A 21,403-nucleotide genomic window follows, 5' to 3' on the forward strand; every position below is an offset into this window, starting at 1 on the left:
TTTCTTACAAGTTACAGGACCCTTATATTTAATTACTGCAATTAACTGTTGAAAAGACGACAAAGAAAACATTGACAAGTGAAGGTAAAGACAAATTTGGAAAATGTCTGGTATGTACTTAGGAAAGCACCCCAATAGTCTGTAATTTATTCCAGCTCAAATGCCCAAACTAAAGTTGGTTGATAATAAAAATACTGCACACAACTTTTTTTTTTTTGTTCTATTGTTTCACATAAAATAACAATTATACATTAGTACACGCATCTAAATGTCAGGAAGAGGTGGTAGTGGGGAAATGTAGATGGGGTTATGAATGACATTTGATTTAAAAGTACCCCAGAGTTAAAATGAACATATTGAAAACAGGAAGATTAGACTGAAAGAACTTTTCTCATGATAGATTTTCATACCTTTCTTCACTTTTTTCTCCTCCTCTTCACCTCCTGCACCTAACAGTGTAAAGATGATTCCGGTCTGGGAGTTGAGGCCGACCGCACTGACCACCATCCTTCCAGATCCTTCCATTACATGAGTACCTAGAGAAAGAGAAACAGACCATCAGTCACTAAGCAATACAAATAATTAGCAAGATACCATATCTGTCAAGTCGAGACCACTGGAAAACATAAAATCATTCATCAAGTAATGCATGAAGGGAAATTCTCACCAGAAAGCAGCATGGGATCTTTCTCAAAGGACTTCTTGACCTGGTCGGACTCCCCGGTTAGTGAGCTCTCATCAATCTTAAGGTCATTCCCCTGGATCAGGATTCCATCTGCTGGCAACAGGTCACCTGAGATGACACAGATGAGGTCAGCTTAGCTTAGTCCAACAAGCCCACCTCTCACCCACTCTTGTCGTAGTGACTACATTGGATAGAGTGTTCATTATAAATCAGACACACTGTACTGTTACTACATTTTCACAAGTGCATATACAAAATTTATGCTAAGATGCAATTTATGCTGTAAAATTCAGTAACACTAAAAGCAATCATCATAATGCATTATAGAGACCTTCATAATGCATAATAACACATTCATAAAGTATTATAAACACATCCATAACTATTTATACAAAGGCATAACACTTGCTTGTTGTGCATCATGAATGCCCTTCATCTATAATGCACTATAGAAATCCTTCATAATGCATTGTAATGGTCAGTATAAGAAATTATAACACATTATGAAGGTATTTATAGTGCATTACACATGAGAGCTTCATAAAGCATTCATAATGCATAACAAACATAGCTATAATGTGTTATGCCTTTTAATAAATATAGTCATGTGTATAATACTTTATGAAAGCCTTATAATACATTGTATAGGTATTTATAATGCATTATATATGGGTGCTTTAAGTAAACTGTTACTCAAAATTGCAATGCATACAATATTTTCCTTAATGAAGTGGAAGACATCTATCTTATCTGTAATGTAACTAGCCACTTTGTGTTTTCTATAGTTCAGAAAAGGGTTCAGAAATACAAACTATACGAAAATGCAAAGAAAATTGTTAAAAGAAGCCATAAAAGAAAATACAAGTGTGTACTTCCCAGAATAATCCATCTGGTTATATATACAAATGACTTTTCTCACCGTATTTGATTTGGGCGATATCTCCCACCACTATTTCAGCAACAGGGATCTGAATGACCTGGCCCTTCCGGATAACAGTGAATTTCTGCTCCTGCTCAATGCGGCTCTGCAGCCCTCGGAACTGCTTCTCCTTGCTCCAGTCATTGAATGCCGTCACCAGCACCACAATAATGACAGAAAACAGGATAGCTGCTCCCTCAATCCAGCCAGCCTGTGCCTCGCCTTCATCCTCCACACCAGCTGCTGCCTGGCCACACACTAGAAAGGTAACATATCACCACAAGGCACAACTATCACCACCAATAATATATGTAATACCATTTAGCATAGTCGGCCTGAAATTGCAAAATTCTACTTATTAAAAATCACACAATGTTAATGCTATTCAGATAATTTTGGACTGTGCTCTACCTTAAAAAGAGAAAAACACACAGATTAGAGCAATAAAGAAAGGCTTCTTTCATGCATCCAGGGAAAGCCCCACCCACCCAACAACTTACATTCGCTGTCGCCCCCTGGTGGGTGATAGAAGGAAAGTCCCAAAGATATGATGGCTGCAATCTCCAGAATAATGAGTGTGACATCCTGTAGGGCCTCCCATACAAGTTGCAGGAAGGTCTTAGGTTTCTTGGGCGGAATGAAGTTCTTCCCAAATGCGCTGTGGCGCTTCTCCAGGTCCGTAGGGTTGCCAGAAAGACCTAGGGAAAAAACAATACCGGTTTTACAATAAAAAAAAAAAAAAGCAATACCTTTTCCAGTTTTTATGAATGCATATAAAAGAATGTGGTAACGCTTTATTTAAACCTGTCATCTACAATTCATTATAGATACCATCATAATAGCTGGTATAAGAATTAATAAAGCATTACAGCAAGGTGGCCAATCTTACCCAGAAAGAGCTGCTGTGTATGCTGGTTTTAGCTGCAACTCCATAATTAGATTACTAATTAGATGACTGATTGACTGAAGAGTCTTCACACTTGGGTTTCAACAGCTGATCTAAAGGCTATCCCAAAAATCTACATACACATTGGGCCTTTGTGGATAACAATAAGTCTGTTTCTGATTGTTTGGTCAGAGACATTCGCACCAGTGGCCTGCTGGAGGTCATTTTGTAGGGTTCTGGCAGTACTCATCCTGTTCCTCCTTGCACAAAGGAGCAGATACTGGTCCTGCTGATAGATTAAGGACCTTCTATAGCCCTGTCCAGCTCTCCTAGAGTAACTGCCTGTCTCCTGGAATCACCTCCTTGCCCTTGAGACTGTTCTGGGAGACACAGCAAACCTTCTGGCAATTGGCATGTATTGATGCGCCATCCTGGAGGAGTTGGACTGTGCTGTGCAACCTCTGTAGGGTGCAGGTATCACCTCATGCTACCAGTAGTGACACTGACTGTAGCCAAATGCAAAACTAGTGAAAAAACAGTCAGAAAAGATGAGGAGGGAAAAATGTCAGTGGCCTCCACCTGTTAAACCATTCCTGTTTTGGGGGTCGTCTCATTGTTGCCCCTCTAGTGCACCTGTTGTTAATTTCATTAACATCAAAGCAGCTGAAACCGATTAACAACCCCCTCTGCTACTTAACTGAACACGTCAATATCCCAGAAGTTTAATTGACTTGATGTTATACTCTGATTAAAAAGTGTTCCATTTTTTTTGAGCAATGTATTTATAAACGTGTTTATAATGCTTTATGAATGCATTATAATGTAATATGAATGTGCTCATAAATTCTTGTAAACATCACATTCATAGAAAGTGTTACAATAAGAGCTTCATAATGAAAAATAAACATGGCTATAATGTGTTAATTTTTATAAATACTTATTTATAAGGCTTTATGAATGAATTATAACGTATTATGAATGTGTTCATAGATTCTTATAGACATGACATTCATAGAAAGTGTTACCAACAATATTAACATATCTTTCCCAGAGTCTTCTTTGGTAAAGGTATTGATGAATTAGAGCATATAAAACAATTAACAGGTTCTTGAAAAGAATGCTATTAACACAGACTGTTAACTTAGAACTATAAGGAGAAATTTAATCTGTCATTTAATAATGAAAAGCTTGTAAATAAATTATGTACATTTGGATACAACATCTCAAAAATGCACAAAGCTACGGGTATTTAATATATGTAGCATAGAACATTCTACTAGAAGCATCCATCAATCCATTTTATATACCCACTTGTTCTATGCAGGACTGTGGGGGTTTGGAGCCTATCCCGAAAGCAACAGGTGCAAGGCAGGGAATAACCTAGGATGGGGTGCCAACCTATTGCAGGCACACACCATTCACATTCACACCTACAATTTGGCAACTCCAACTCATGTGTTTTTCATTTTATAACCAAACAGCTATATTATTAGATGAATTAATGGTTACCTTACTAGCTGTTATCTTGATGCACCATACCCTTCATAACTGTAAGGATGTAAAAAAACTGAATATATAAATTTTAACAAAACCGGAAAACACATTTCAGTTACAAACCAGAGTTTATATTATCTTATGTAGGATACTGAAAGTACAGAGTTAATCTTGAAATAAGCAGGGCACCACCAAACATGCCACATTCAAAGTCAGTTAAATCACCTTTCCTCCCCCTTCTGGGGTTTGATGTGAACATTAACTGAAGCTCCTGACCTGTATCTGCATGATTTACAGACAGTGCTGCCGACATATGATTTGATGACTAGATATTTTCTTCAACAAGCAGTTGAAGAGGTGCACCTAATAAAATGGTCAGTGAGTGTACATTTCATAAAAATGAAGTAAATAAAATATGCTACATTCTGACTTTTGTCTGTACTTTTCTGAACACTACACTTCATCCCCCAGTTTTCCAAGCCTCCCTGACACAAAGCAGTTTAGGGAGAGACTTTAAATCTAGGGCAGGTAAGGGCGAGGAGCCATTGTTTGCAGATGAATACTTCTCAATTAATCCATTGTTTGCCTCCATAATTTGCGTATCATGCCCCTAATTTGGCAACTCTGGACAGTTGTCCAGCTTTAGGTTTCAGGTCATTTTGCCAGTCAGTGTCACTTCAAGCCCCATCTTATCGTCCACTGGATTATTCATGGCTCTGTTGGCCGCAGCCACTCTTCCTTAAGTCCAGGGTGTGATTATGCATCATGTTGGTGTTAAGAACATAAGAACATAAGAACTATACAAACGAGAGGAGGCCATTCGGCCCATCGAGCTCGCTTGGGGAGAACTTAACTAATAGCTCAGAGTTGTTAAAATCTTATCTAGCTCTGATTTAAAGGAACCCAAGGATTCAGCTTACACTACGTTATCAGGAAGACTATTCCATACTCTGACTACACGCTGTGTAAAGAAGTGCTTCCTTAAATCCAGTTTGAAATGTTCTCCCGCTAATTTCCACCTATGGCCACGAGTTCTTGTATTTGAACTAATGCTGAAGTAACTATTCGGTTGAACAGCATCCAAACCTGTTAGAATCTTATAGACCTGGATCATGTCCCCCCTCAGTCTCCTTTGCTTGAGGCTGAACAGATTTAGCTCAAATAACCTTTCCTCGTATGACATTCCTCTAAGACCAGGAATCATTCTTGTGGCCCTACGCTGCACCTTTTCTAAGGCCGCTATGTCCTTTTTAAGATATGGTGACCAAACCTGTACACAATATTCTAGGTGAGGTCTCACCAAGGAATTGTATAATCTTAGCATTACCTCCCTTGACTTAAACTCCACACACCTGGAGATATACCCCAACATCCTATTGGCCTTTTTTATTGCTTCCCCGCACTGGCGAGAATGAGACATGGAAGCATCAACATACACACCAAGGTCTTTCTCATAATCAGCTACCTTTATTTCAGTAGGTCCCATAAAATACCTGTACTTTATATTTCTGCTCCCTACATGGAGTACCTTACATTTGTCTATGTTAAATTTCATCTGCCAGGTGTCAGCCCAGTCACTAATTAAATTTAGATCCCGCTGTAGCTGCTGAGCCGCTAGTTCAGTATCTGCTACACCACCCACCTTGGTGTCATCTGCAAATTTCACCAGTTTACTGTATATATTGGTGTCTATATCATTTATGTAAATTAGGAACAAAAGGGGTCCTAAAATTGAACCCTGCGGTACCCCACTATGAACGCAGGCCCACTGTGACATTGAGCCTCTAATAACTACTCGCTGCTTCCTATCCGTTAACCAGTTATCAATCCAGGTCGCTACAGTTCCTAAAATACCCGTCGCTTTGAGTTTAAGTGAGAGAGAGTGAAACATTGAAATATTGATTAAAATTTGGCCATAAAGAAATCTGAAAAACCAATGGATGTTGCTTGCTTTTGTTAAAAGATGTTACAGCCAGAATACTGAATATAAAGCTAACTTTATCCAGGTGTCATAGTTAAGGTTTAGCTTCAGCAAATATGAAGTGGGCAAATGTAGTGGGATCGCAAAACTATTGCAAAACTATATCAAAAAATATTTTCTCACCCAGACCTCTTAGGGGTACTGTAGCAGTATGAACTGGAAAAAAATCCACAAATAAATAGGAGAGAAGTCACAAATGTAACACAATCCTCAAATATACAGGACGTGATCCACAAATGAGCAAAACACGTTTCACGTGTAAAAAATGCTCTCTATGTTTGTGAATATGATTTTACGCAATACAAATAAAAAAATACATTTGTGGACAGTTAAATATTTGTGGATCATGGTACATGTTTGTGGATTGTCTTCTGTGGGTTGCAAATAATAAAGTCCAATAATATCTTCCATGCAAGTACCACATCCCATGTTGTGGTGTGTAACCTTGCATGATGATGAAAAAATGTTGCCGTAAACAGTGTATTTTGCGACACCAGGAAATAAACGATAGATCATAACATGAAATGTTACGTTTTTATTTTGTCATCTGATATATATCATCATATCGCACAGCCCTAATGCCAATATGTTTCGATCTGACCCTAAATATTGAAGTCAAAATACTCACAATCTACGGTCCATCTTATTTAAGTGATTTCAGACTGGTCAATACCCATTTGGGGGTTCAGTAAGCCTCCTCACTCCTTCTCTGCTTTGGCATTAATGGTCTGCAGAGGCACTTCCAGCCCTGGACTGATTTGAATGGTCCAGACTCTTTTACAAGATTGGGACTTCTCCCAAGGCTCACAGCTGAATAGAGAAATAAAAATCAAACAGTCTATTCATGACACATTTTCCCTAAGGTCTCTGTTTACTCAAGTTTCATTACTGTTTTTTGTGTTTTACATTTTATTAGTCCAAAATAATCCAGACCACAGCTGTTGTCAGGCCATTGTTTGTCATTGACATTTCCACCCCATTTTCTGTCAGTTTATACCCTTGGCTTACACACCTGGCTCACTACAGGACCTGCTGGAGAGTGGGACTGCAAGCTGCCTGACTGACGCAGAGCCTTATGAAAAGGGTAGCAAGTGACCACCCACACATATCAGAGATTGCTAACCGATCTTCATGGCAGGGGAGAGCAAAGCTGTCACCGGCTCAGGAAAGAAGGTAGGTGTATGTGGGGGGGCTGGGGAAACTAAACTTTTTCACACCTCTACACAGGGTGGGTTGGGCTAAATACCAAGAAGCATTTGCTTGGTCATCACAAGAAGGATAATGCTAAACTACTGTACATCAATCCTACTTGCAGTACTGATTTTTACAATGTTACAATGCGTTCTCTCACTATTGCTAACCAGGGTGTCTACACATATACACTGAACAAACAACTGAAGTTGCATGCATCCTCTGGCCACCTGAACAACTTACTCCTCTGAAGTCTGATGATGCTAAATAAGACTAATGACAGAGAAGTTTTCTGAATGCTTTATTTAATGACTCAGCACTTTATCAAGGTCAAGCAGAAAGGCCGTAAAGAGGAAATTGTTATAAAATGGTATGAATGATAAAAAACACTGAGGAACAGTTAGTTTTTAATGTTTGAAGTGCCAACTTTTCAAATTAAGACAACAAGATTAGGCAAACAGACAAACAGAAAACAGTAGTTCCACCTTAAAAGGGACACACCTACAAACTGGAGAAGTCAGCCTTCCCATCATGCCTAGTTTTCTTTGTTTTTCCTCTACATTACTCTAGAGCACTATAAAGGTTCTGCAGCTAGTGCTCACATGGGTAAAAGAGGTGCAGGGACCTACTGGCTACAGGCCAGTTCTCATTTTCGCACTCAACTCAGTGCTGTGCTGTACTACCAGCATATATCCCACCCAGAGTTCTGCCAGGATCACACTCTACTGCAAAAACTACACACAACCCCCATCAACTGCCTGCTAAGGACCTTTTCTTTAAACATAGTTCACAGACCAGCTCACCGACTGCAACAAATTTTGTGCCATGTTTGGACTTTGAATCTTGGTTCAGTTATTCAGTTATAAAAAGTGATGTCAGCATTTGGTTTATTTTCAAAAAACATAATGTTTGGATAACTATATATACACATAAACACATATAAAAAGCTTTATTTATGCCACCTTGTCTGACAAACACATTTTTCTAACATTTGTGACACGGCAGAACCTCACCAATAAAAAAACAACATCAAATAATGCTCCAAAGTACCCTCACAGCATGCAAGGTCAGTTTTCACTGTTTATGTATGTTACACATTCTGCTTCACTTACCTGTAAAAGGCAGGAATACAAACTGTCCAATATGGCCTGAACAGCTGCTTTGATTCCTGGGCATTGCAGGATTGCCTTATGTTCAAAGAGAATATACTACATCGGCACTCTCAGGGTACTCTCAGTCGACACTGTGATCCTAATGTGAGATCTCAAGGGAAAGACGAGGATAACTAGAGGGGTGTGACTGCAAATAGCAGCCTCCTGTGGCCTTTACTACGAAGCAGGATTACTTGCTTATCGGGGTAACTTTTGGGATTTAAGGTAGTCTGGGCAAAATGTAAGTGAATGAATATGAAGTCCATTTAAACTGTGGTACATTAAATCCGACAAGTTACCCCAATAAGCCAGTAACCTCTCTTAGTATTACAGGCCACTGGACTGTCAAATAAATAAATAACCATGCTCAAATGCAAGGAAGTTCATATGTATACAAGGTAGTCTCATGCGAAATTTCTTTCGCCTGTGACGTATTGCTCAGCTGTTAGGCTGATGATGCAATCGAGATGATGCAGTTTCAAGGAACCCCATAAGTTGCAAGTTCACCCTTACTGCGGCAGTAAGTACACATCAATGAAATATGTTTGAAAATGTCTTTTAAAAAGTATTTTGATTAATTATTATGAAGAATTTGCATTTAGCTTGGCAGTTTGTTAATTTATTAAAACCCTAGGCCAACGGCAAATGACTGACTTTGTACATCTGGCCTGAAAACATCCAACCATTATTGTCCAAGGCATTCTCTCTAAATATGTTTATTTCCTTTTTAGTACTTGACATCCTTATATGTGCATTATGCTGCAACCATTCATGACTGTTACTGCATCGAGCTGTTATATTAAGGTAAACATAACCTGGATGGCTCTAATTTATAGTACACTAACTACAGCAAAGCATTTTAAGATTAATAGAAAAATTAATGACAGTCAGGTAAAGCAGGATAACAAAGCCAGTAAAAGTTGTTTTGTTTTCTTTCTTTTTGTAGTGTAATCCATTCTGATATCCAGACTAACCACATCACTCATTCTTTGTATATAGCTTTGCAGTCCATGATAAAGTAGTAACAGGTATTAACCAAGATAATGGGTCCAGTGAACATATTGTGCAATTTGTACAGAAGTAGATTCTTGCATGAGGCAGCTGGGGAATGAACTCACAATGCATAATAAATACCATTTTGCAGATTCTTGAATTCACAATATCTCTGTTACGGCACGTTACATCTTAAGACCTTGTTACTTTGGAATCTCATTTTCCTAAACTAGGCCTAAAAAAAGTAATTTCCTTAAAATTAATGTTCTCTGCACCTCATTTGTGTACTTCCAATGAGGTTTATTTAATCTTACTTTTATATTGCTTTTTTCCACCCACTCCACCATTTAGGGGCAAAAGGGAAAACATAGTTATGGATTTATCATTAAAATGAGTAATTTCTTGTGTGGGGGGAGATGTCTGTAAATATGTCCCTTGATTACTAAATGGATCTGAGTGATGATGTATGAAGTAATTAGAAAACAGCGTGGAATAAATTCCAGTACTGGCATAAACTAGAATGGCCATATATTATGTCGGCTGCCTGGAGGTAAGAACAGAGCTTTGTCAAATCTGCATTGCAATTATGTAATGGGTCTTAATTGGAGCACCATCACAGATGAGTTGTGAATCAAATATTGCAATAATCTATGGTTTTATTTCTAAATGAATACATTAGCTGAGTGTTTACTCTGTTCTTTTGCATTTTAAAATATTCAGTAGAATATCAGCCAACTATTTGTATAAGCCAATACAGCAACAATCGGCCATTGGCACATAGTTAACAATGAGCCTATATTTACCTCCAATATTTTCCTTTAAAATGGTGACCTATATCGCTTTGCTCACGTACTAAACAGAAAAATGTCAGCTGTGTGGAATTATTTTAACATTAGTGAAAACAACGTAAAAAATGGATTTTGCAAAAATTGCTCTGCTAAAATTTCATGAGGAGGATCTACTAATAAACATAGACACAACAAATTTGATTGTTCACCTTAAGGCTAGGCAGTGAAGAGTATGAAGAGTTTCTGAAAAACAAATCTGTTCCACTGAAAGAAGGCTGCAGTACTGCCAAATAAGTTATGCAAGCATTTGATTGCAAAAGAATATTCAGTGCAGACAGCGCAGAATCAAAATGTATTGCGCTGCTTATCACACTAGATGATCAGCTCTTCTCTGTTATAAATATATAAAATGTAGAGGTGGGCGATATGGCCTAAAAAATCTCCAATTAATAATAATCCGATTTTCGATTTTAATCGCTTTCCCCCTCCGCTACTCAAAATCAAACTACAGATGACAAATAAATGGCTCAAAACAAGTTTTAATTTCATTTTTTTTTTTTTTTACTTTAGAGTTAAAGTGCAATCTGACAAGCCAAAAAAGATGCTTGTAAGTGAGATGGCAGACCACGCCATTGTAAACACTTTTAGAAACTTGTAAAAACTTTTAGCATGTTAATGAATACCGGCTTTTCCACAATATATATGGGCACCATGTCTTTTGCAATATACATCGTGACAGCTTTTGTTATCGCCTTCCAACGTGCCCCATTCTTATATGACACACAGTTCGAAAACGTGTCAGGGACGGTTGCTTGCTTAACTTCGGATGTTGTGCTGGAGCTGCGGCTAATTTCATTTCGCTGGGAGCTGCACTTCTCCCACTCCACTGTGTGCCTCTGCTTTAGGTGCTGGAATAAATTTGTCGTGCTGCTTCCTTTGGTTAAAACAGTTTTAAAACAGACTTTGCAACAAGGACTTGTTTTGTCTGTGTCCGACAGCGCAAAACCGAACCATTGCCATATTGTTTGTGAATCCGTTAGTGTGTTTGGGTGCGCCGTGCTAATTTACCTGTGAAGAACGGTGCATCGCATTAGTTCCGCTTTTGGCGCTCGCGTGTAAAATAAGTAATAAAATCAATTTTCATAAAAACACATCGTCCTGAACTGTAAATTCGAATTAATCGATAAAATCGATTTATCATCCACCTCTAATAAGATGTATACAGTTATAAAATATAATGCTTTGTGACTGATGTTTTATGCCAGAGTTAGTGTTATATATATTTATTTATATATTTTAATTTATTTATTTGGGTGGAGTGTCCCTTTAAACTTATTTAAACAGAACTTCCCAAACAATCGGTGTCGGTTTTCAAAATAACCAGTTATCGGTATTGGCTAGAAAGTTCTTTATCAGTGCATCATTAATAATCAGACACATTGAACACTTTTGTATAATAAAAGATATACTTATATGTAAATCAGTTAAAGTTTAGACAATATTAAAGTAAGAGCTGTGGCTCCATCAGGAATCCCTTGCTGAACCACTAACCACTGATGAAAGCCGATCTTTTAAATAGGAGAGACAATTGTTGCATAAATGTAAAACATTGTGGTGTTATACAACCACGAAAGCGAAAGGAAGTTTCTCCCATTGTATTTATTGTACTTAGCAATGTATTACATATTTCAACTCTTGATCTAATATGGAAATTGATCAAGATTTCCCAAAATTAGTGGTTAACAGAATCAAAATGGTTTCAGCAGGTCTCCTACCCTCAATGGGAGATGTCTTCAGCCTATGACACAGGCCCTGCACATCTCCGTGGTTATTCTGGATCTTGGTGACAGCCTCGGCGCTCCTCAACTCCATCAGCTCCCGGAGCTCCTTCACTGTGCAGCCAAATTCCCCATTGTGGTTTCCCTCTACAACTGAGTTCCCAGGCAGGTGGTCAGCAGTGTTGTTGGCCATCTTGCACTGATTGTGTATCAGGGTAATTGCTTGAATTCAGTGCTGTATATTATTCAGATTAGATGGTCACAATCGCAACAATAAAAGTAATGAAACTAGATAAGAGGTCCTCGTCTGGTGTAGAGCACTTGTTAAAGCCCTATTATGCCCTCTCCTTGACCTCCACTTTTACCTAAGGGCATAAACTCTTCTTAGAGTGTTAGTTTAAAGAGGACTCGCCTAAACCTTTTTTTTCCAACTCTTGGTGCTGGAAACGGGAGCAAACTTTAGCTGTGATGGATATTCCTGAATAAAGCCTAACCATAAAGTGCATGTTACAATAGTGGTAGCAATTTCTAACAAAAAACAGGAAACATCTTCTTCAGACTTCTCAGTTTAAATATCTGTAAAAAAAACATGAAAGGATTTTTAGAAACAGTTTTCTGTAGGGAAGTTACATTTCTTATTTTGCATTTAATCTCATAGCACACACACACACACACAAACTCACAAGTATGTATTTATATCTCTGTGAAGAACGTCCATTAATTTCTGTGGGCAAAACTCTAATTCCAGCAATGACAAGTTTATGATTGCAGTAACAGATTTTGGAGTTTCCCCTTGTGGGGACCAAAAAGGTCATGCCTACAATGTTAAAATAACAGATTTGTATCACATTGTAGGGACATTTGTTCCCCAAAATGTAATATTCTCTATATGGACAAAAGTATTGGGACACATCTCTCAATCATTGAATTCAGGTGTTTCATTTAAAACCATAACCACTAGTGTATAAAATCAAGCACCTAGCCATGCAGTCAGGTTTACAAACATTTGTGAAAGAATGGTTTGTCCTAAAGAACTCAGTGAATTCAAGCATGATACAGTCATAGGATGCCACCTATGCAATAAGTCAGTTTGTGAAATCTCTTCTTCTCAATATTCCATGGTGAACTGTAAGTGGCATTATTGGTATTATAAGTCGAAGGGTGTAGAAATAAAAGCGGGGTAGCTGAGTGCTGAGATGCATAGTGTATAAAAGTCAGCAATATTCTGTTGACTCCAACTGCAGAGTTCCAAACTTCCTCTGGAATTCTGGAATTAACCCCAGCACAACTAATGTGCGTGGGGAACTTCATGGAATGGGCACCCATAGCTGAGCAAGTGTCCCAATACCTGTGTTCATAGAGAGAGACAGACAGTGAGACAGAGAGACAGACAGAGAGACAGAGACAGACAGAGGTGATGCACACAGCTCTAGGCTGAACTGAAAGCTGAATTATACATCAGTGTTATCTTGGTTTGTGTGTATCCTTAGTCTACTTCCCTGACAAAGGTGGTAATTGTCAGTCAGTCACTGTTAAATATCGACATTGAGCTACTTCTACTATATAGTCGACAATCAGTACTATTGTCATATCACCCAGCCCTACCGGCTACTTCCAAGCACTGGATTTTCTAAACAATCTGAGGGAAGAGGGCACATGCCAGGTTCTAGACTGAAATCTTGACAGCAGACTCTGCTGTCTGAGGGGTTTATATATTTCCTTGACAGCATCAAACATTCAGAAAACAGTCAGAAAACACAACACCCTACATAGGTTTAAAGCATTTTAAAATATAAACAGTACATACCAATCAAATAGTTAAAAATGGGTAAAATTACTATAAAAGGAAAATAACACTTTATAAGAAAGCTCACTCATTGCATTCTTCACAATTATAGTCATCTGATCACACCTATTAACTAACTGAAATAAACAGAAATATCCTTGTTAGACTTGCTTTGGGTGGGGTGGCAGACAAAGGTTCTACTATGCTTTCACAATTTTGCTATAAGAATCATAAATAACTATATAAAAGCTGATGTCTGCAGAATTTTAAATTCTTTGTGTCTATGTTTAGATCAGAAACTGCTGCAGCACCTGGAGAGCTCAAAACATTAAGGCTACAGGCTCTTTCCTTAAAATGAAACGACTAAATGCATTCAGGTGAAAGCTGTTAGGCCTAAGACCATTTCAGTTAGTACATGCAGGCATCGCGTGACAGGCACTTGCTGGTTTTGTTCTGTCATTACAGTATTAGTGCCAAATATTCAACTTGTACCTGGGCATTCATTAAAAGCTCAGCCTAGCTGTACCTACGCCTAGTCGACGCCTTAACAACACGTACTTCTGTAATGTGCCATTTGCTTCACTTGTACATTGCTTTGGACAAAAGAATCTAAATAAAAATAAATGTAAATGTAGTGCAGTGTCACGATTCTTGCAATAAGTCTGAAACACTTGCGATGGAAACAGTTGTAACTGGTAACTATACCATCATATCATCGCACTACAGAGAAACATATTTTACAATTTTAGCTGAGCCTTGTAGCTATAATATTAAAGTCACAGCTCGTGAAGAACCAACATTACATTTTTTTTGGTACCCATGGTATAAAAAAGGGGCAACATATACAGTGGGGAAAATAAGTATTTGATACACTGACAATTTATCAAGTTTTCCCACTTACAAAGAATGGAGAGATCTGTAATTTTCATCGTTGGTACAGCTCAACTGTGAGAGACAGAATCAAAAAAAAAAAAAAATCCAGAAAAATCACATTGAATGATTTTTAAATTAATTTGCATTTTATTGCATGAAATAAGTATTTGATACAATAGAAAAATAGAACTTAATATTTGGTACAGAAGCCTTTGTTTACAATTACAGAGATCAGACGTTTCCTGTAGTTCTTGACCAGGTTTGCACACACTGCAGTAGGGATTTTGGCCCACTCCTCCATATAGATCTTCTCCAGGTCTTTCTGGTTTCGGGGCATGGAGTTTCAGCTCCTTCCATAGATTTTCTATTTGGTTCAGGTCTGGAGACTGGACCTTGAATAAAGGCCACTTTATTCCTCAACTAAGCCACTCCTTAGTTGCCCTGGCTGTGTGTTTCGGGTCATTGTCATGCTGGAAGACCCAGCCATGACCTATCTTCAATGCTCTTACTAAGGGAAGGAGGTTGTTGCCCAAAATCTCGCGATACACGGCCCCATCCATCCTCAATACGGTACAGTTGTCCTGTCCCCTTTGCAGAAAAGCACCCCCAAAGCATGATGTTTCCACCCCCATGTTTCACGGTTGGGATGGTGTTCTTGGGATTGTATTCATCCTTCTTCTTCCTCCAAACACGGCGAGTGGAGTTTATACCTAAAAGTTCTATTTTGGTCTCATCTGACCACATGACCTTCTCCCATGCCTCCTCTGCATCATCCAGATCAGGGTTTCTCAACCCGGTCCTCGGGGACCACCAGACGGTCCATGTTTTTGCTCTCTCCCAATTCCCTGCCAATTGGGAGAGAGCAAAAATGTGGACCGTCTGGTGGTCCCCGAGGACTGGGTTGAGAAACCTTGATCCAGATGGTCTTTGGCAAACTTCAGACGGGCCTGGACATGTGCTGGCTTGAGCAGGGGAACCTTGCGCGTGCTGCAGGATTTTAATCCATGACAGCGTAGTGTGTTACTAATGGTAACCTTTGAGACTGTGGTCCTAGCTCTCTTCAGGTCATTGACCAGGTCCTCCGTGTAGTTCTGGGCTGATCCTTCACCTTTCTCATGATCACTGATAATCCACGAGGCGAGATCTTGCATGGAGCCCCAGTCTGAGGGAGATTGACAGTCATCTTGAGTTTCTTCCATTTTCCAATAATTGCACCAACAGTTGTTGCTTTCTCACCAAGCTGTTTGCCTGTTGTCCTATACCCCATGCCAGCCTTGTGCAGGTCTACAGTTCTATCCCTGGTGTCCTTAGACAGCTCTTTGGTTTTGCCCATAGTGGAGAGATTGGAGTCTGATTGATTGAGTGTGTGGACAGGTGTCTTTTATACAGGTAGAGAGTTCAAACAGGTGCAATTAATACAGGAAATGAGTGGAGGATAGGAGGGCTTCTTAAAGACGAACTAACAAGTCTGTGAGAGTAGGCTTGGGCAGTATCCAAATTTTGATACCAGTCAAACCTCCTCCCTATTTGACCTTGGTATACGGTATTACCGTGAATAATTAAAAAATTGTGACGTGAGGCTCAGACAGCATCACCAAACTGTTGGCTTGTGCCTAAACCGTTCAGAAACTGAATAGCAAACACTAATACTGAAACAATAACAAAATAACATGCAGAACAATATTAACAACTTTTATTAGCAACAAATAGTTTATAAAAAAATGCAAATACAACATTAAATTAACATAAACATCCAGAACAGTTTTCGCACAGAGACGCGCACACAAGTCAAATTAAATCACACCGCCTGAACAACTTTTAATAACAAAGAGCAGCTTATAAAAAAGTGCAAATAGACCCACAACAGTCAACCAGAGTTGAATTAACATAAACATATCCATATTATAAAAAGTATTGCAAAGCAATAGTCCTAAACAAAAACTCCTTTCCAGTCTTATTTTCAATATTGTTTTTAACGTAAACCAAATAAAAATACCTGAATGAATTAAATAAATCCGTATTTACTGCCTCTCCCTTCTCGTTCGGTCGAAACCCGAAATACTGCCAAACTGCAGAAGTTGTGTTCTTTTTCGAGACCAAGTCACTTGGTGCGCGACTTGCCATCTTTCCCCACCTATTTCTCCTCCACGTGATGACAACCACGCATACGCATTTTTAGGCATTAAATAAATTGTATTTAATATTTAATCCTTGTCTCCTATACAAGTGCACTGTTTTTATGACGGTATAACGGTATTGATACCGTTGCTATTTTTAGACCCCGCGGTATACCGTATTACCGTATTACCGCCCAAGCCTATGTGACAGCCAGAATTCTTGCTGGTTGGTAGGTGATCAAATACTTATTTCATGCAATAAAACGCAAATTAATTATTTAAAAATCATACAAATGTGATTTTCTGAATTTTTTTTTAGATTCTGTCTCTCACAGTTGAGGTGTACCAACGCTGAAAATTACAGTTCTCTCCATTCCTTATAAGTGGGAAAACCTGATAAATTGGCAGTGTATCAAATACTTATTTCCCTACTGTAATTGCTTTTTTTACAAAATTATTTAATAAATAAAACACACTGACGTCAGGAATGTGTGTAGTTTGTATGACGATTTAATCAAAATCATATGGTGGACCAAAGATCATTTGTTGCAGTAAACATATAGGAATGACTTATATGTTAAAAGTCAGTGTACTGTTTACCGCCACTGCTTTTGCATAAGCTCTGCATGTGCTCTCTGAGCCAATAATAATCACTTTTGTCTTTGTTGTTGGATTCATTCAAGTCTGTGTTTGTGAGAAATTTAACAATAATGAGTAAGGTGGAGAAAAGTCAACAAGAACTAGTCATCAAAAGACATTTGCCTTACTATGTATGGAAGTATTCTGGATTCCACAGAGACAATACTGAGCACAAACAAGTGTTTAATCGGTACTGCTTTGTATCAGCACAATCACTGACAACAACTTATTTGACAGACTCTGCTGGTTGATTACCATCTCTAAATGGATATAGTTTACCGTTGACAAATTTGCAAGTCATTTCTTTCCTTATAAATATTGCAATATTTATTCTTAAAATTCTTATAATATTATACATCTCTAGTCCATTATTTGTCACTGTAAAAAATATAAATAAGAAAAGGGACAGGAAGATATAGAGAATCAATTTACCTAATTTGAATGCATCTACATAAATTTCTACATGGACAAAATTAGTTTTCACTGTTTATGGTACAATATGTCCATAGAATGACACCATTCTACTTAAAAAATTCCCCAATAACAATGAATAACTCTACAACCAACCTATAAATTGTTCGATTGTAAAAAGATACAAAAGGCATATGAGTGGAAGGCAGATTTTACTGGCACCTTTGTGAAATGAAAAAAATGAAAAACAGAGACCCACATCTCACACACAACCAGACAAATGCTGTAGGAATGTGTTACATGGTAAATCATTCTTTTCTGGCATGGTGTTTGACTATAATGTGTTACAAAACTGAAATGGAGGACTAGAGATAAGTCACACCCAACTACAGAAGTTATTGTCATTAGACATTGACACGAAATGTATAAATTTTGATTTGCACAGAAAAGTAGGATGGGAAAAAAAAAATTATATATATACATATACACACATACACTCACCTAAAGGATTATTAGGAACACCATACTAATACGGTGTTTGACCCCCTTTCGCCTTCAGAACTGCTTTAATTCTACGTGGCATTGATTCAACAAGGTGCTGAAAGCATTCTTTAGCAATGTTGGCCCATATGGATAGGATACCATCTTGCAGTTGATGGAGATTTGTGGGATGCACATCCAGGGCACGAAGCTCCCGTTCCACCACATCCCAAAGATGCATCTTATGTTCATGTTACATGGATTTAGGAGAGGTAGATCCTGCTTAACGAATCTGCTTGAGTTCTTTGAGGAAGCTACAAGTGAAATTGATCAGAAAAAGGCCTATGATGTGATTTACTTAGATTTCCAGAAAGCCTTTGATGTTGTCCCCCACAAACGGCTCTTGTTAAAGCTTAAAGCTGCAGGAATTTTAGGAACTGTGGCAGCTTGGATCAAAAACTGGCTAACTGATAGGAAGCAGCGAGTAGTTATTAGAGGCACTATGTCACAGTGGGCCTCCGTTTATAGTGGGGTACCGCAGGGTTCAATTTTAGGACCACTATTGTTCCTAATTTACATTAATGATATTGACACGAATACATACAGTAAACTGGTAAAATTTGCAGACGACACTAAGGTGGGCGGGGTAGCAGATACTAATCTAGCAGCAGAGAGGCTTCAACGGGACCTGGATTTAATTAGCGAATGGGCTGATACTTGGCAGATGAAATTTAACACAGATAAATGTAAGGTAATCCATGCAGGGAGCAGAAATATAAAGTACAGATATTTTATGGGTTCCACTGAAATAAAGGTAGCTGATTACGAGAAAGATCTCGGTATGTATGTTGATGCTTCCATGTCCCACTCTCGCCAATGTGGGGAAGCAATAAAAAAGGCGAACAGAATGTTGGGTTATATCTCTAGATGTGTGGCGTTTAAGTCAAGGGAGGTGATGTTACACTTATATAATTCCTTGGTAAGACCCCACCTAGAATACTGTGTGCAGGTTTGGTCACCATACCTCAAGAAGGACATTGCTGCCTTAGAAAAGGTGCAACGAAGAGCTACGAGAATGATTCCTGGTCTTAGAGGAATGTCTTACGAGGAGAGGTTAGCAGAACTGAATCTGTTCAGCCTTGAGCAAAGGAGACTAAGGGGGGATATGATTCAGGTCTATAAGATTCTAACGGGTCTGGATGCTGTTCAGCCAAATGACTATTTCAATATTAGTCTAAATACTAGAACTCGTGGCCATAAGTGGAAATTAGCGGGAGAACATTTTAAAACAAATTTGAGGAAGCACTTCTTTACACAGCGTGTAGTCAGAGTATGGAATAGTCTTCCTGCTATTGTAGTGGAAGCTAAAACCATGGGTTCCTTTAAATCAGAGCTAGATAAGATTTTAACAACTCTGAGCTATTAGCTAAGTTCTCCCCAAACGAGCTTGATGGGCTGAATGGCCTCCTCTCGTTTGTAAATTTCTTATGTTCTTATTGGGTTGAGATCTGGTGACTGTGGGGGCCATTTTAGTACAGTGAACTCATTGTCATGTTCAAGAAACCAATTTGAAATGATTCGAGCTTTGTGACATGGTGCATTATCCTGCTGGAAGTAGCCATCAGAGGATGGGTACATGGTGGTCATAAAGGGATGGACATGGTCAGAAACAATGCTCAGGTAGGCCGTGGCATTTAAACGATGCCCAATTGGCACTAAGGGGTCTAAAGTGTGCCAAGAAAACATCCCCCACACCATTACACCACCACCACCAGCCTGCACAGTGGTAACAAGGCATGATGGATCCATGTTCTCATTCTGTTTACGCCAAATTCTGACTCTACCATTTGAATGTCTCAACAGAAATCGAGACTCATCAGACCAGGCAACATTTTTCCAGTCTTCAACTGTCCAATTTTGGTGAGCTCGTGCAAATTGTAGCCTCTTTTTCCTATTTGTAGTGGAGATGAGTGGTACCCGGTGGGGTCTTCTGTTGTTGTAGCCCATCCGCCTCAAGGTTGTGCGTGTTGTGGCTTCACAAATGCTTTGCTGCATACCTCGGTTGTAACGAGTGGTTATTTCAGTCAAATTTGCTCTTCTATCAGCTTGAATCAGTCGGCCCATTCTCCTCTGACCTCTAGCATCAACAAGACATTTTCGCCCACAGGACTGCCGCATACTGGATGTTTTTCCCTTTGCACACCATTCTTTGTAAACCCTAGAAATGGTTGTGCGTGAAAATCCCAGTAACTGAGCAGATTGTGAAATACTCAGACTGGCCCGTCTGGCACCAACAACCATGCCACGCTCAAAATTGCTTAAATCACCTTTCTTTCCCATTCTGACATTCAGTTTGGAGTTTAGGAGATTGTCTTGACCAGGACCACACCCGTAAATGCATTGAAGCAACTGCCATGTGATTGGTTGATTAGATAATTGCATTAAGAACATAAGAACATAAGAACTATACAAACGAGAGGAGGCCATTCGGCCCATCGAGCTCGCTTGGGGAGAACTTAACTAATAGCTCAGAGTTGTTAAAATCTTATCTAGCTCTGATTTAAAGGAACCCAAGGATTCAGCTTGCACTACGTTATCAGGAAGACTATTCCATACTCTGACTACACGCTGTGTAAAGAAGTGCTTCCTTAAATCCAGTTTGAAATGTTCTCCCGCTAATTTCCACCTATGGCCACGAGTTCTTGTATTTGAACTAATGCTGAAGTAACTATTCGGTTGAACAGCATCCAAACCTGTTAGAATCTTATAGACCTGGATCATGTCCCCCCTCAGTCTCCTTTGCTTGAGGCTGAACAGATTTAGCTCAAATAACCTTTCCTCGTATGACATTCCTCTAAGACCAGGAATCATTCTTGTGGCCCTACGCTGCACCTTTTCTAAGGCCGCTATGTCCTTTTTAAGATATGGTGACCAAACCTGTACACAATATTCTAGGTGAGGTCTCACCAAGGAATTGTATAATCTTAGCATTACCTCCCTTGACTTAAACTCCACACACCTGGAGATGTACCCCAACATCCTATTGGCCTTTTTTATTGCTTCCCCACACTGGCGAGAATGAGACATGGAAGCATCAACATACACACCAAGGTCTTTCTCATAATCAGCTACCTTTATTTCAGTAGGTCCCATAAAATACCTGTACTTTATATTTCTGCTCCCTACATGGAGTACCTTACATTTGTCTATGTTAAATTTCATCTGCCAGGT

At 38.9% G+C, this 21,403-nt stretch overlaps 1 protein-coding gene across 5 annotated transcripts in view; it reads right to left on the reverse strand.

Moving 5' to 3' along the window:
- Positions 1-21,403, reverse strand: part of atp2b4 (ATPase plasma membrane Ca2+ transporting 4) — a 129,817-nt gene that overhangs the window by 44,373 nt on the left and 64,041 nt on the right. For 4 of the 5 annotated variants that reach the window (XM_023795778.2, XM_023795776.2, XM_023795775.2 and 1 more), the window contains 5 exons: positions 11,864-12,442; positions 2,105-2,302; positions 1,605-1,862; positions 668-793; positions 411-536 (listed from right to left, as the gene is read on the reverse strand). In XM_023795778.2, coding sequence (XP_023651546.1) covers positions 411-536; positions 668-793; positions 1,605-1,862; positions 2,105-2,302; positions 11,864-12,059 — 904 coding nt within the window. In that variant the 5' untranslated portion in view covers positions 12,060-12,442. Of the gene's footprint in view, positions 1-410; positions 537-667; positions 794-1,604; positions 1,863-2,104; positions 2,303-8,268; positions 8,402-11,863; positions 12,443-21,403 lie in introns of those variants that run through there. The other variant, XM_023795781.2, reaches the window with a different exon arrangement.

Source organism: Paramormyrops kingsleyae, chromosome 8, assembly GCF_048594095.1.
Source record: "Paramormyrops kingsleyae isolate MSU_618 chromosome 8, PKINGS_0.4, whole genome shotgun sequence".
NCBI classification, from domain to species: domain Eukaryota; kingdom Metazoa; phylum Chordata; class Actinopteri; order Osteoglossiformes; family Mormyridae; genus Paramormyrops; species Paramormyrops kingsleyae.